Consider the following 15,764-nt stretch of genomic DNA (forward strand, 5'->3'; position numbering starts at 1 on the left):
GCACTGCTATTTTCAGGTCTCTCCAGAGATGTTCAAGTCCAGGCTCTGGCTGTGCCACTCAAGGACTTTCAGAGACTTGTCCCGAAGCCACTCCTGCGTTGTCTTGGCTGTGTGCTTAAGGTCATTGTCCTGTTGGAAGGTAAACCTTTGCCCCAGTCTGAGGTCCTGAGTGCTCTGGAGAAGGTTTTCATCAAGGATCTCTCTGTATTTTGCTCCGTTCATCTTTCCCTAGATCCTGACTAGTCTCCCAGTCCCTGCAGCTGAAATATATCCCCCGCACCATGCTTCACCGTAGGGATGGTGCCAGGTTTCCTCCAGACGTGATGCTTGGCATTCAGGCCAAAGTGTTCAATCTTGGTTTCATCAGACAAGAGAATCTTGTTTCTCATGATCTGAGAGTCCTTTAAGTGCCTTTTGGCAAACTCCAAGCAAGCTGTCATATGCCTTTTACTGAGGAGTGGCTTCTGTCTGGCCACTGTACCGCATAAAGGCTTGATTGGTGGAGTGCTGCAAAGATTGTTGTCCTTCTGGAAGGTTCTCCCATCTCCAAGGAGGAACTCTGGAGCTCTGTCAGTGACCATTGGGTTCTTGGTCACCTCCCTGACCAAGGCCCTTCTCCCCCGATTGCTCAGTTTGGCCAGGCGGCCAGCTCTAGGAAGAGTCTTGGTGGTTCCAAACTGCTTCCATTTAAGAATGATGGAGGCCTCTGTGTTCTCGGGGACCTTCAATGTTGCAGACATTTTTTTGGTACCCTTCCCCAGAGCTGTGCCTCGACACAATCCTGTCTCGCAGCTCTACGAACAATTCCTTCGACCTCATGGCTTGGTTTTTTCTGTGACATGCACTGTCAACTGTGGGACCTTATATAGACTGGTATGTGCCTTTCCAAATCATGTCCAATCAATTTAACTTACCACAGGTGGACTCCCAAGTTGTAGAAACATCTCAAGGATGATCAATGGACACAGGATGCACCTGAGCTCAATTTCGAGTAAAACATTCTAAAAACCTGTTTTCACTTTGTCATTATGGGGTATTGTGTGTAGATTAATGAGGGGAAAAAAATATTTAATACATTTTAGAATAAGGCTGTAATGTAACAAAATGTGGAAAAGTCAAGGGGTCTGAATACTTTCAAATGCACAGTAAATGACAGAGTGAAAAGAATACAAATATTCCAAAACATGCATCCTGTATGCAACAAGCCACTAAAGTAATAATAATAAAATGAATACACTTTTTGGCCTAAGTGCAAAGCCTTTTGTTTGGAGCAAACACAACACATCACTGAGTAACTGTCTCCTTATTTTCAAGCATGGTGGTGACTGCATCATGTTATGGGTATGCATGACATTGGCAAATACTGGAGAGTTTTTCAGGATGAAAAGAAACGGGATGGAGCTAAGCACTGGCAAAATCCTAGAGGAAAACCTTCAGTCTGCTTTACACCAGACACTGGGAAAGGAACTTACATTTCAGCAGGACAATAAATCCAAATTTACACTGGAGTTGCTTACCAAGAAGACAGTGAATGTTCCTGAGTGGCCAAGTTACACTTTTGACTTAAATCTGCTTGAAAATCTATGGCTGTCTAGCCATGATCCTCAACACCTTGACAGAGCTTGAATCATTTTTTAAAGAATAATGGGCAAATATTGCACTACAGGTGTGCAAAGCTCTTATGAGGCTTACCCAAGAAGACACAGCTGTAATGGCTGCCACAGGTGTTTCTAATATGTATTGACTTAAGGGGGTGAATACTTATCTAATCAAGGTATGTTAGTGTTTTATTTTTCATTCATCTTTAAAACATGTTAGAGCTTTTCTTCCACTTTGACATTACAGAGTATTTTGTGTAGACCATTGACAAAAAAGTACAATGAAATCTGTTTTAATCCCACTTTGTAAGGGGGGTGTAGACTTTCTATAGGCTCTGTACTTGTGCTTTTCTACAACAAAGTCAACTAAACAGAAAAGGCATTTGTATTTTCATATTTATTATCAAAAGTTAAATGTATCTCTTGCTATCTTACCTATTAACAGTGTTAGTTCTCTTGGTTATTGGTATATATATCTTCTTTGTGATGCATTTATGAATGTGCTAAAAGTTAACTTTGGTACTGAAGAACCTCTGAGTAAAAACCCTGGGGTCTGTTAAGGATTATATAAAGTTACAGAACATTGAGATAGAAATGTATCGTGTAGAACAGATATGCTTGTCTGTCAGATACGAAAGGAAATCCAGTAAGCTCTATTCATGCTATTTCTATCTGCACCATTCAAAATGTTACACACCACTGAATACACCCCAATTTTACAGCCCATTGCTGTAGTACCGTCGGAGGGTCTACAGGGGGCGTCTGTCCGACAGCAGGCGACTCCTCTCCTCGTTGGTGGGGAATATTACCTCCCTCAGCCGGCTCATACGACCTCCGACCCCAACATGGCCCCTGCCGCTGGCATCCTCCACCAGGGACCTCCTCACCCGCTTGTAGACTTTATAGCGCCTGGGAGAGGAAAGTAGAGGAGGGAGGGAGAGATGGATGGGAGGGGGGAGGGAGAGATGGATGGGAGGGGGAGGGAGGGAGGGAGAGATGGATGGGAGGGGGGAGGGAGGTAGAGCGAGATGGATGGGGGGAGAGCGAGATGGAGGGAGGGGGGAGGGAGAGATGATGTGAGGGGGAGGGAGAGATGGAGGGATTGGAGGGGGGGAGAGAGATAGATGGAGGGGAGGGAGATAGATGGAGGGAGGGGAGGGAGCGAGATGGAGGGGAGGGGGGGAGAGAGAGATGGAGGGGGGAGAGAGAGATGGAGGGGAGTGGAGGGGGGAGAGAGATGGAGGGGAGGGGCGAGTGAGAGAGGAGGGGAGTGAGAGGTGGAGGGGGGAGGGAGAGGTGGAGGAGAGTGGGGTGGGAGAGGTGGGGGGGAGGGATGGAGGAGAGGTGGGGGGGAGGGATGGAGGAGAGGTGGGGGGGAGGGATGGAGGAGAGGTGGGGGGGAGGGATGGAGGAGAGGTGGAGGGGAGGGGGGAGAGAGATGGAGTAGAGGGGGGAGTGAGAGGAGGGGAGGTGGAGGGGGGAGAGAGGGGGAGAGGGGGAGAGAGGAGGAGAGATGGAGGAGAGAGGAGGAGGGATGGAGGAGAGGGGGGAGGAAGAGGTGGAGGGGAGGGGGGGAGAGAAGAGGAGAGGAGAGAGAGAGAGATGGAGGTGAGGGAGAGATGGGGAGGGAGAGATGGAGAAGAGGGGGGATAGAGATGTGGTGGGGGAGATGGAAATGAGAGATCATGAGTAAGGGAAACTCTGTGTGAGTGCGCGAGTAATACTGGGTGGCTTGACTTACTTGTAGACCATGAAGGCGGTGAAGGCAAAGATGGCTACCACAATAGCACTGGAGGAGAGGACAACCTCTGCAGCATGAGGAGCTTTAGACACTACAGACAGATGGGGGAGAGGGATGGAGGAACAAAAATGAGAGGGAAATTGACAGAGTGATAGAGAGGTGGGATGGATCGAGGGGAGGCAAGAATCAAAGGGGGGAGGATGGAAAGAAGTGGAGAGAAAAGATGTAGAGAGGTGGGATGAGATTGGAAGAGAAATAAATCACTTTATCAGTTGTAAATTGTGCCTAAATACCATCAAACGAAACCTAAACTTAAAAATGAAAATCCCCATCTATGGCTTTGGACTTGTACACATTCAAAACATTGTATCCCAAATGCCACCCTACTCCCTATATAGTGTACTACCTTGATCATGGCCCATCCATATGGCACACTATTCCCTATATACAATGAATTCGGAAAGTATTCAGACCCCTTCCCTTTTTCCAAATTGTGTTACGTTACAGCCTTATTCTAAAATTGATTAAATTAAATCCATCTACACACAATACCCCATAATGACAAAGCGAAAACAGGTTTTTAAAATGTTTTGCAAATGTATTCAGACCCTTTGCTATGAGACTCGAAATTGACCTCAGGTGCATCCTGTTTTCATTGATCATCCTTGAGATGTTTCTACAACTTGGGAGTCCACCTGTGGTAAATTAAATTGATTGGACATGATTTGGAAAGGCACACACCTGTCTATATAAGGTCCCACAGTTGATATGTCACAGCAAAAACCAAGCCATGAGGTCGAAGGAATTGTTCATAGAGGTCCGAGACAGGATTGTGTCTAGGCACAGATCTGGGGAAGGGTACCAAAAAATGTCTGCAGCATTGAAGTTCCCAGAGAACACAGTGGCCTCCATCATTCTTAAATGGAAGTAGTTTGGAACCACCAAGACTCTTCCTAGAGCTGGCTGCCTGGCCAAACTGAGAAATTGGGGAAGAAGGGCCTTGGTCAGGGAAGTGACCAAGAACCCGATGGTCGCTCTGACAGAGCTCCAGAGTTCCTCTGTGGAGATGGGAGAACCTTCCAGAAGGACAACAATCTCTGCAGCACTCCACCAATGAGGCCTTTATGGTAGAGTGGCCAGACGGAAGCCACTCCTCAGTAAAAGGCACATGACAGCCCACTTGGAGTTTGCCAAAAGGCACTTAAAGGAATCTCAGACCATGAGAAACAAGATTCTCTGGTCTGATGAAACCAAGATTGAACTCTTTGGCCTGAATGCCAAGCGTCACGCCTGGAGGAAACCTGGCACCATCCCTACGATGAAGCATGTTACCGGCAGCATCATGCTGTGGGGATGTTTTTCAGCGGCAGGGACTGGGAGGTTAGTCAGGATCGAGGGAAAGATGAATGAAGCAAAATACAGAGAGATCCTTGATGAAAACCTGCTCCAGAGCACTCAGCACCTCAAACTGGGGTGAAGGTTCACCTTCCAACAGGACTATGACCCTAAGCACACAGCCAAGACAACGCAGGAGTGGCTTCGGGACAAGTCTCTGAATGTCCTTGAGTGGCCCAGCCAGAGCCCGGACTTGAACCCGATCTAACATCTCTGGAGAGTCCTGAAAATAGCTTTGCAGCGACGCTCCCCATCCATCCTGACAGAGCTTGAGAGGATCTGCAGAGAAGAATGGGAGATATACAGGTGTGCGAAGCTTGTAGCGTCATACCCAATAAAACTTGAGGCTGTAATCGCTGCCAAAGGTGCTTCAACAAAGTACTGAATAAAGGGTCTGAATACTTATGTAAATGTAATATTTCCATTTTTCTAAAAAACTGTTTTTGCTTTGTCATTATGGGGTATTGAGTGTAGATTGATGATGGGGGAAAAAACGATTGAATCCATTTTTGAATAAGGCTGTAACGTAAGAAAATGGGGAAAAAGTCAAGCTGTCTGAATACTTTCCGAATGCACTGTAGGGTGCCATTTGGGACTCAACCTGAATAAGACCCCAGGGTCTAGCCCTGTGACCTACCGGGTGTGTCAGGGTCAGTGTTGCTGATGGTGATGGTGGTGGTGGCGAGGGCCAGACTGCTGGCGTCCTCCAGGGTGATGTTGACACAGTAGGTCCCTGGCTCCAAGAAGGTCCTCCGCAGGTGCACCTCGCATTCCGACGATGGGGGCACGTCATCACACATGATGCTCCTCACCTGGTGGCAAGAGGGGTCCGACACGATGGTGCAGGCTGAGGTGGGAGTGCTGGGGAAGGGGGAGAGAAGGAGGAGAGTGGTTATGGTAGTAGGTAAATGGATGGGGCAACTATGGAGTGGTTTGTGTGTTAATATTCATTACAAATGACATTTTTCACTAGTCCAAAAACATGTCTGAGGGTTGCCTTAGCCACATCCAATTGTGTTCCACTCACCTGCCCAGGCACTTGACCAGGAAGCTGATATCAGTGTTGGTCACCTTGGCAGCAGACACGTCCACGATCCAATTGGCTGGCTGGCTGTTGATTAAGTGCTTGTGTTCTGTGATTGGGTAAGGAATGAATGGAGTGATTAAAACACGCTTGGATTGAAGACTTTTCACAATTGGGCAAATACTAACTTCCACTCCCATTAATATCAATGCATGATTATGTTAACATGTGTAGACATTGGGCAGTGGAACTTAGACATTCTCATAGGGGCAAATCCTATGTCCCAAATGGCACCCTATTCCCTATATAGGGCACTACTTTGTGCCCAAAAGTAGTGCACTATAAAGAGAACAGGATGCCATTTGAGACGCACTATATCCTCATCCACCCACCGATGATGGTGATGTTGGTCTGGAAGGTTCCGTAGAGGTAGCGGAAGCAGTCATCGGCCGCCAGGTGTCTGTGGCGGAGCTGGGCCATGGGGGTTGGGCTAGCGGGCAGGGACATGGGGGTGGGGCCAGCGGGCAGGGACATGGGGGTGGGGCCAGCTAGCAAGAACTGGGCGAAAAGTTGTATCGGGTTGAAAAGAGCCAAGGCCACGTCAGCAACCGTCGTCGGGAGAGGCTCCGTTGTTGGGAAGCCCGTAGTCATAGGAACAGGTGTGTTGGGGGCGGGTCTGGCAGTGGTGACTGGCACTGGAAACGAGACAGTGGAATTTGGACAGTTTATGTCAGCTGAATAGAACTAAACTCACTAGAGAAAACACTTCCTCATACACTCTAACAGACACTTCTATTCAACACACATTACAGAGTTAATTCTTACCAAAACCATGGGTTGTCTCCATTTTGCGAGTGATGGCGTGAGTGCCAGGGGTAGGTGTGGGGGCTGCTGAAGGAGAGAAAAAGAGCGATATGACATAATGCTTCAAAGACGGACATGGGGCTGCAGCGCAATCAGTTAAAAAAAACATTCCTCAATGGTGCATACCTTATTAAAATCAAATCAAATGTTATTGGTCATATACACATATTTAGCAGATGTTATTGCGGGTGTAGCGAAAGGCTGGAGTAGCAGTAGTATGGTGAAAGATTACGCTCATTAGTGTGTAATATGTACAGTCGTGGTCAAAAGTTTTGAGAATGACACAAATATAAATTTTCACAAAGTCTGCTGCCTCAGTTTTTATGATGGCAATTTGCATATACTCCAGAATGTTATGAAGAGTGATCAGATGATTTGCAATTAATTGCAAAGTCCCTCTTTGCCATGAAAATGAACTTAATCCCCAAAAAAACATTTCCACTGCATTTCAGCCCTGCCACAAAAGGACCAGCTGACATGTCAGTGATTCTCTCGTTAACACAGGTGAGAGTGTTGACGAGGACAAGGCTGGAGATCACTCTGTCATGCTGATTGAGTTAGAATAACAGACTGGAAGCTTTAAAAGGAGGGTGGTGCTTGAAATCATTGTTCTTCCTCTGTTAACCATGGTTACCTGCAAGGAAACACGTGCCGTCATCATTGCTTTGCACAAAAAGGGCTTCACAGGCAAGGATATTGCTGCTAGTAAGATTGCACCTAAATCAACCATTTATCGGATCATCAAGAACTTCAAGGAGAGAGGTTCAATTGTTGTGAAGAAGGCTTCAGGGCGCCCAAGAAAGTCCAGCAAGCGCCAGGACCGTCTCCTAAAGTTGATTCAGCTGCAGGATCGGGGCACCACCAGTGCAGAGCTTGCTCAGGAATGGCAGCAGGCAGGTGTGAATACATCTGCACGCACAGTGAGGCGAAGACTTCTGGAGGATGGCCTGGTGTCAAGAAGGGCAGCGAGGAAGCCACTTCTCTCCAGGAAAAACATCAGGGACAGACTGATATTCTGCAAAAGGTACAGGGATTGGACTGCTGAGGACTGGGGTAAAGTCATTTTCTCTGATGAATCCCCTTTCCGATTGTTTGGGGCATCCGGAAAAAAGCTTGTCCGGAGAAGACAAGGTGAACGCTACCATCAGTCCTGTGTCATGCCAACAGTAAAGCATCCTGAAACCATTCATGTGTGGGGTTGCTTCTCAGCCAAGGGAGTGGGCTCACTCACAATTATGCCTAAGAACACAGCCATGAATAAAGAATGGTACCAACACATCCTCCAAGAGCAACTTCTCCCAACCATCCAAGAAAAAGTTTGGTGACGAACAATGCCTTTTCCAGCATGATGGAGCACCTTGCCATAAGGCAAAAGTGATAACTAAGTGGCTCGGGGAACAAAACATCAACATTTTGGGTCCATGGCCTGGAAACTCCCCAAACCTTAATCCCATTGAGAATTTGTGGTCAATCCTCAAGAGGCGGGTGGACAAACAAAAACCCACAAATTCTGACAAACTCCAAGCATTGATTATGCAAGAATGGGCTGCCATCAGTCAGGATGTGGCCCATAAGTTAATTGACAGCACGCCACTGTGGGATTGCAGAGGTCTTGAAAAAGAAGGGTCAACACTGCAAATATTGACTCTTTGCATAAACATAATGTAATTGTCAATAAAAGCCTTTTGACACTTATGGAATGCTTGTAATTACAGTTCAGTATACCATAGTAACATCTGAGAAAAATATCTAAAAACACTGAAGTGAAGACCAATACTTTGTGAAGACTGTACATACTTTCTAGGTTTGTGTACCTGCAATATCCACTGAAGTGTGTGACTCAAGTGAGTGTACCTGTAGTTTTCGGCGAGGTAACACTCGTCGGCATGGCCGGGGGACACGGGATCTTGAACGCCGCCTCCACCATCAACTTCACGTTGACATTTCCAACCGCACTGTAGGTGTGAGTGGCTACGTTGCTATGGGTGACCAGCTGGTTGCCATCCTTGAAGTCCCAGATGTAGTCGACGGCGTCTGCGGTCTTCAGGTAGTTACTGGGGTCGTGAACCGACACACTGAACACCACGTCCTCGCCACGCACAAACACGCTCTCCGACAGGTTGGCTGATGCCTTCTGGGAAATATTCACAGCCACTGGGATCTTGTCTGTGGAGGGAAAAGGGTTAACGAGGTCCCGGAACACATAGGGTGTGTTCGTAAATTCTCTGGCTATCTACTCCGACTTTAGAGCACTCTCCTCTTGAGTGTGTCAGTGCAGAATAACTGATGAATTTACGAACGCGCAATACCCGTTCAATATGACCGGTGTCAGTAAACATCAGCAAAAAAACGTTATTCAATCGTTGCCAGCAGCACAGTTACACTCACTAACGCTCTAGACAACATGAAAACAGCCTAACCACCTCTGCTAGGGGGAGTAAAATGGTGTTCTCTCATTTGTGTCTGGAAGTAGCTAGCTAGCAAGCTAACTTTAGCCAGTTAGCTTGGGTGCTTGACTGCCGTTGTGAGGTCAGAACGCTAGAGCATCCAGTGTGCTAAATGCTCCGAGAGCGAAACGCTCTGAATTTACCAACGGACAATCTGACAACGCTCTGAATTTACCAACGGACAATCTGACAACGCTCTGAATTTAAGAATGGACAATCTGACAACGCTCTGAATTTACCAATGGACAATAAGACAACGCTCTGAATTTACGAACGCCCAGAGCACACTCTGAGCGCACTCTGGCACTCCAGAGTGAATTTACGAACACACCCATAGTGAGCGCGGGAGGGGGGGGGGTGTTATCCGGGTGGGCTCTGAGGTACAGGAACACATTGAGAAAAAAAGTGACAAACTAAACGTATCAGCGCAGCAGACAGAGTAGACAGCCAAGTAGCCCACTATCTATGGTGGTGAAATGGACACTGCTCTCCAAGGTGCTGATTAATTCAAAGCATTTAGACGTCACTGCAGTATGCCCACATACTTGAGTATAGCTATTGGTCTTACACAAGTCCGAAATTCTTATAGCCTCATTTTCTAGACATCACTGCATAACACCCGCCATAGGCATATGGTCACACACTCAGCTGTGGGGCTTACAACACCCGAATTTCATATAATTTCCAAGACATCAATGTCACAGTAGAACTAATATCACAATTTCGGAATAAAGTTTGAAATAAAATTCATCAATGTAGGCTACAGCAGAACACACATATGAGAATATATAGGCCTCCTGCCTATGTGATAACATGAAGCACATATTCAGATTAACTTCACAGTACAGAACAAGTTTGTAAAGAAAAAATTTTCCTCCCTTAGTTTTCAAAACCTCCCACAATGACAAGTCCATTTAACTCCTGACAGTCAACTTCTTGCTCAAAGCCATGAGCAGGCCTGTGGCTGTGACGTTTAGCCTCCTTCTATGGCTGTTCGGAAGACTGGCTGTAGGTGATGTGTAAGAGAGACTATGCCTGCGTTCCAATCAGCAAAATCCTTGACTGCCTATGGCTAGTCAGAAAATATTGAATAAGTGAAAGCAAAGCGCTAAAGCTCCACCTGACTAAGTGCTTGGTGTCCTTTAAGATGTACAAGGGGAAGGAACGATAGTAGATGGGAGGAAGCAAGGTTGCGGATTGAGACACGTGATGCTTGGAGAGTAGACATGAAGTGTATACAGCGGACTCACCTGTGACAAAGAAGACGACCTTGTCGGTGGCCAGGGGGCTGTACTTCCTGCGCTCGCGTTTCCTGTACACCATGACCTCCATCAGCTCCGCCCCAAGAGTGATGTCACTGGTGTTCACTGTCAGGGTGGAGGAGGAGCCATCGCACGTCTCAGAGTACTGACCTGAGGGAGGGGGGAGGAGGGAGGGAGGGAGGGAGGGAGGGCGAGAGGGAGGGAGGAAGGGAGGGAGGAATCAGAGGCAGAGAGAGTTAGAGTAATAGCAGATATCCATCTCTCTCAGCACCTGCCTCCTCACCTTTAATAGAGCTCATCTAATCGAAGACATTGTACATGCATATGTGCGTAATTTACTGTGTTTGAGTGAGTCTCTTACCCATAGAGTGCCATACATAGACGTAGCCCTTGTGTCTCCAGTCATTGCTCTGAGGGAAGGGTTTCCCGTCTGGGAAGACCTTACATCTCTTCAGGTCAGTACACTTTCCAAAGCCATAGTCATCCAGCCAGGAGGTCCAGTTAAACACATAGCCAGACTTAAGTTGACTGTTAGCTGACCAGGGCAGGGGAGGAGAGAGTTACAGTCAATTCACAGAATTTAGTACACCCTAGCCTATTTCATGCCTCAATGTTGATCTATTCAGTTTTTGTGAATGCTAAATCGCTGACTGTATAATGAACTTATCAGCTGTTGTCATTTTTGTAAAGTGCGTGTGTGTGTGTGTCTGTGTGTGTGTGTGTGTGTCTGTGTCTGTGTGAGGGGGTCTGTGTGTGGGTGGGTGGGTGTGTCTGTGTGTGTCTGTGTGTGTCTGTCTGTGTCTTTGTGTGTGTGTTTATGTGCAGGGGCGTACTTAGTGATTTCACAATCCCCAAGTCAAAACAGACTATGGGTGGCGCACAATACTACATAGAGCCATGACTACATGGAACTCTATTCCACATCAGGTAACTGATGCAAGCAGTAGAATCAAAAATACACCTTATGGAACAGCAGGGACTGTGAAGAAACACACAGACACACGCATTCACATGGATTTTGTATTGTAGATATGTGGTAGTACAGTAGTGGCATGAGGGAACACACTTAATGTGTTGTGAAAAGTTTTATGAAATGTAATGTCATGTAATATCTTTTATTGTATATAACTGCCTTAATGTTGCTGGACCCCAGGAAGAGTAGCTGCTTCCTTGGCAGGAACTAATGGGGATCCTTAATAAATACAATACAATACAATTTGGAGGCCCCAGGCAGAGGTCAGACTGAGGCCAGACTGAGGCCAGACTGAGGCCAGACTGAGGCCAGACTGAGGCCAGACTGAGGCCAGACTGAGGCCAGACTGAGGCCAGACTGAGGCCAGACTGAGGCCAGACTGAGGCACACGCACACATTTTTTAAATGGGTTTATAGTAAAGCCATGTAATTTAACTGTAAAAATTTATGACCTTTTAATGTGCCATAAACACAACCAGTTTTCATTTGATTGTCAAACAAATCACTTCAAAAAGTAGTTTACCTTTGCACGTTCATCCAAAATAATTCCAGGATCCGAACAGTGCACTGTGCATTCGACAACTTTCCAACTTTCCTTTAATTCGCAAGTGGCTGAAACTATCTCACCGGAGAAAGCATCCTAGCGAGCGAAACAGCGCCCCTCTGTCATACTATGTGTAGTCCATGTATCTGATGGTGTCTGGCCAAAAATAGTATGACATGCAGCATCAGATACATGGGCTACACACACCCCACTGGGCACATATGTCAATTCAACATCTATTCTACCTTGGTTCAACATAATTTCATTGAAATGACGTGGAAACAACGTTGATTCAACCAGTGTGTGCCCATTGGGACATGTCCTCTGCCTCGACGAAGATGGCAGTATTATCAGAAGCACTATATTATCAGCAGCACCTGTCCTTTTACTGAGGCAATTGCCTATTCTTCCTAATCTTAAATCCACCACTGTGAGAGTGTGTGTGTGAGTATGTATATGTATATGTATATATATACAGTGAGCTCCATAATTCACTGGACAGTGACCATTCTTTTGTTATTTTGGTTCTGTACTCTAGCACTTTGAGTTTGAAAGGATACAATGACAATGAGGGTGAAGTGCAGACTGTCAGCTTTAATTTGAGGGTATTTTCATACATATCGGATGAACCGTTTATGAATTATAGAAGCTTTTGTACATGGTCCCCCCCATTTTCGGGCATCAAAAAACATTGGACAGTTTAACATAATGTAGAATAAAGTAATCATTGTTAATATTTGGTCGCATATCCTTTGCATGCAATGACTGCTTGAAGTCTGCGATGTATCGCCATCACCAGACGCTGGGTATCTTCCCTGGTGATGCTCTGCCAGGCCTGTGCTGCAGCCATCTTCAGTTCCTGCTTGTTTCGGGGACTTATTGCCTTAAGTCTCCTCTTCAGCATGTAAAATGCATGTTCAATTGGATTCAGATCTGGTGATTGACTCGGCCAGTCAAGGATTTTCCACTTTTTGGCCATCAAAAACCCATTTTTGCTCTAGCAGTATGTTTAGGGTCATTGTCTTGTTGCATGATTAAGTGCCGTCCAATGAGTTTGGAGGCATTTGGTTTTATCTGAGCAGATAAAATATTTCTGTAGACTTCAGAATTCATTGTTCTACTTCTGTCTGCAGTCACATCATCGATGAAAACAAGTGAGCCTGTTCCACTGGCAGCCATACAGGCCCAAGCCATAACACCCCCTCCACCATGTTTCATGGATGAGGTGGTATGCTTTGGATCATGGGCATTTCTTTTTTTTCTCCACACTTTTGTCTTTCCATCACTCTGGTACATGTTAATCTTTGTCTCATCTGTCCACAATACTTTTTTCCAGAACTCTTGGGGCTCTTTTAGGTGCTTTTTAGCAAACTGTAATCTTGCCTTTCTGTTCTTCAGGCTTATCAGTGGTTTGCATCTTGTAGTGTACCCTCTGTAGTCCTGCTGGTGTAGTCTTCTGCGTATGGTAGACTTTGACACATCTACACCTGCATCCAGGAGAGTGTTTTTGATCTGTTGGGCTGTTATCAGAGGTTTTTTCTTCACCATAGAGAGTATTCTCCGGTCATCCACTACAGTGGTCTTCCTCTGTCTACCGGGTCTTTTGACATAATTGAGTTCACCGGTTGTTTTTTTCTTGTTAATGATGAACAAAACTGTTGACTTGGGCATGGCCAGGTTTTTTGCAATGTTCCTGAATGATTGATTTTCATTTCTAAGCCTTATGACGGCCAACTTCATTTGCATCGACACTGCTGTCTTCCTCATGTTGTCACACCCCAATAACAACCTCCAAAGGCAATAGCAACGTCTAGAATCATTACTATTCATCAACAGCTCTCCTGCATTCACTAACGACACAAATGAATACACCTGCCTAACGACACACATCTGTGAAGCCAATTTAACAAATACTTGTAGTACCTTAAAATGGGGGGACCATGTACAAAAGGTGCTGTCATTTCTAAACGGTTCATCCGATATGTATGAAAATACCCTCAAATTAAAGCTGACAGTCTGCACTTCACGCTCATTGTCATTGTATCCTTTCAAACTCAAAGTGCTAGAGTACAGAACCAAAATAACAAAACAATGGTCACTGTCCAATGAATTATGGAGCTCACTGTATATATATATATATATATATATATATATATATATATATATATATATATATATATATATATGCGTGTGTGTGTCTGTGGGTGGGTGGGTTTGTTCATGCTAGGTGCGTGCGTGTGTGTGTGTGTGTGTAGATGCACCTGAGGCCTCCAGCTCCATACCATCCAGACAGTGATCCTCCCACACCAGTTCCCCGTTGGCGTCCTCCTTCTGACATGGCGGGTACTCTAGCTTGGCAGTGAATGACACCACAGAACCGTTGATTGCCGGACTGTCGCTGGTCAGGCGCACTTTGACGGGCTTACCTGGATCCGGAGGGGAAATTAGTTGATAAATGTTGTGAGAACGTTATAAACTTTCTCTGCATAATTTGAAAAGGTCTCTGGCGGTGCTCACCTTTTCTCCGCGTTAGTTCCTTGGGACCGAAGGGCGGGTAGAGATAGTCATCCCACGGGTTGCTGTCTGGGTTCCAACCGGGGATCGGCGGGAACTTCATCGACAATGAATGCTTGTGAGGGAACATGTCCCGGTAAGCTGAGAGAGAGAAGAGAGAGAGAGAAGAGAGAAGAGAGAGAAAGAGAGGAGAAAGAGAGAGAGAGAGAGAGAGAGAGAGTACAATTTTGTTTTGAGACTTAGGCCTATAGAATTATAGGTTAAAATTGTGCTTTTAAAAACTTTGGAAAATCTACCTAATGTGAGAGCCCTAATGTAAGTTTATCGTGTTAATTCGTTGAAACAGGCCTATTTCCTTAACCATAATGAACTGTAATATTCTGGATATAGACTGACGAGTGCAATAGATTTTGTTTAAAGTCGTGTTATATACTGAATAAAAGTAACCTTTGGAAAACCTATCCAGGTAACCATATTCACAAGACGGATCTCCATGTGCACGCGCGTAAATGGCGTAATTGGGCTCATGGGACTGTGACTGACAGGACAAGCGCGTGGACGCTAGTAACGCAATAACAGCTCGCGCCTCTGAAATTCTTATGAGATGAGCAAGGTCAGAAGAATACAATGAAAGGAGCGTTGCTTTTTCCTTGTAAAGAGTAATTTGAAAACCACAGGGTAAACGGAGAAAATGGCAGATAAATGTCAATGCCATGCATATGTGAAAGTATTTCGAACTATAGTCATTTGAAAGACTTGACTGGGTGCATTAATAAACCTTTATAGGCTAAAAAGGAAAAATATTTAAAAAAACGCATAACAATTATCAATAACAATGTAACAAGTATCCCTATATCATTTTAGTTATCCATTTGCCAAAACGTTATACGTTATCTGCATCCTATACCGCAAACCTGATTGATGGGTACAGCTAAAACCCCAAAAGCAACCAAAAATGTACTTACTTTTGAGTCCATTTGCTTGAGAAACGAAAAAAGTGCAAGCCAGAACACAAACATAAAGTAAAGCTCCCATTTCGACCTGAAGAAAAAGTTGCACCTGTAATATCCACACAACCCCAAAGATAGTGGCTCCTAACGCAGACCCCACCAAACACAGAACTGCTCCCACACGCAGACACGTATTGTCCCTTTCTTCCCCCGCGTGCCCCGAGTTCCATAATTTAATTGAGGGCTGCATGCACTCGCAAACATGTGATGTTGATAACAAGATGCATCTCATCCTTCATTAGGTCGCGCGCCTCATGTGGACTGTCTCAGTCCCCACCCACTCTGCCCTGTCCTGTCTCTTACATTTAAAAAACCTCAAAAAATGTCTCATGTTCTCTCGTCGCCAAAACAACAACATAAATAATAATTGACCAGTATCCAGGAAGTGGAAG

The 15,764-nt window shown here is 45.6% G+C and overlaps 1 protein-coding gene across 1 annotated transcript; it reads right to left on the bottom strand.

The window, feature by feature from the left end:
- Positions 1 to 2,347: 2,347 nt before the first annotated feature.
- LOC311133007 (protein QNR-71-like) lies at positions 2,348 to 15,397 on the bottom strand (the record flags this gene model as incomplete). The annotated part of the gene is made up of 12 exons (XM_084166427.1): positions 2,348 to 2,507; positions 3,340 to 3,430; positions 5,372 to 5,595; positions 5,762 to 5,867; positions 6,151 to 6,453; positions 6,584 to 6,649; positions 8,477 to 8,788; positions 10,320 to 10,481; positions 10,693 to 10,866; positions 14,131 to 14,274; positions 14,366 to 14,503; positions 15,328 to 15,397. The coding sequence occupies 12 exons, from the start codon at positions 15,395 to 15,397 to the stop codon at positions 2,348 to 2,350; spliced, it is 1,950 nt and encodes a 649-aa protein (XP_084022553.1).
- Between the last annotated feature and the right edge of the window lie 367 nt (positions 15,398 to 15,764).

This window comes from Coregonus lavaretus (genome assembly GCF_964263955.1).
Source record: "Coregonus lavaretus genome assembly, chromosome: 7".
NCBI lineage: Eukaryota > Metazoa > Chordata > Actinopteri > Salmoniformes > Salmonidae > Coregonus > Coregonus lavaretus.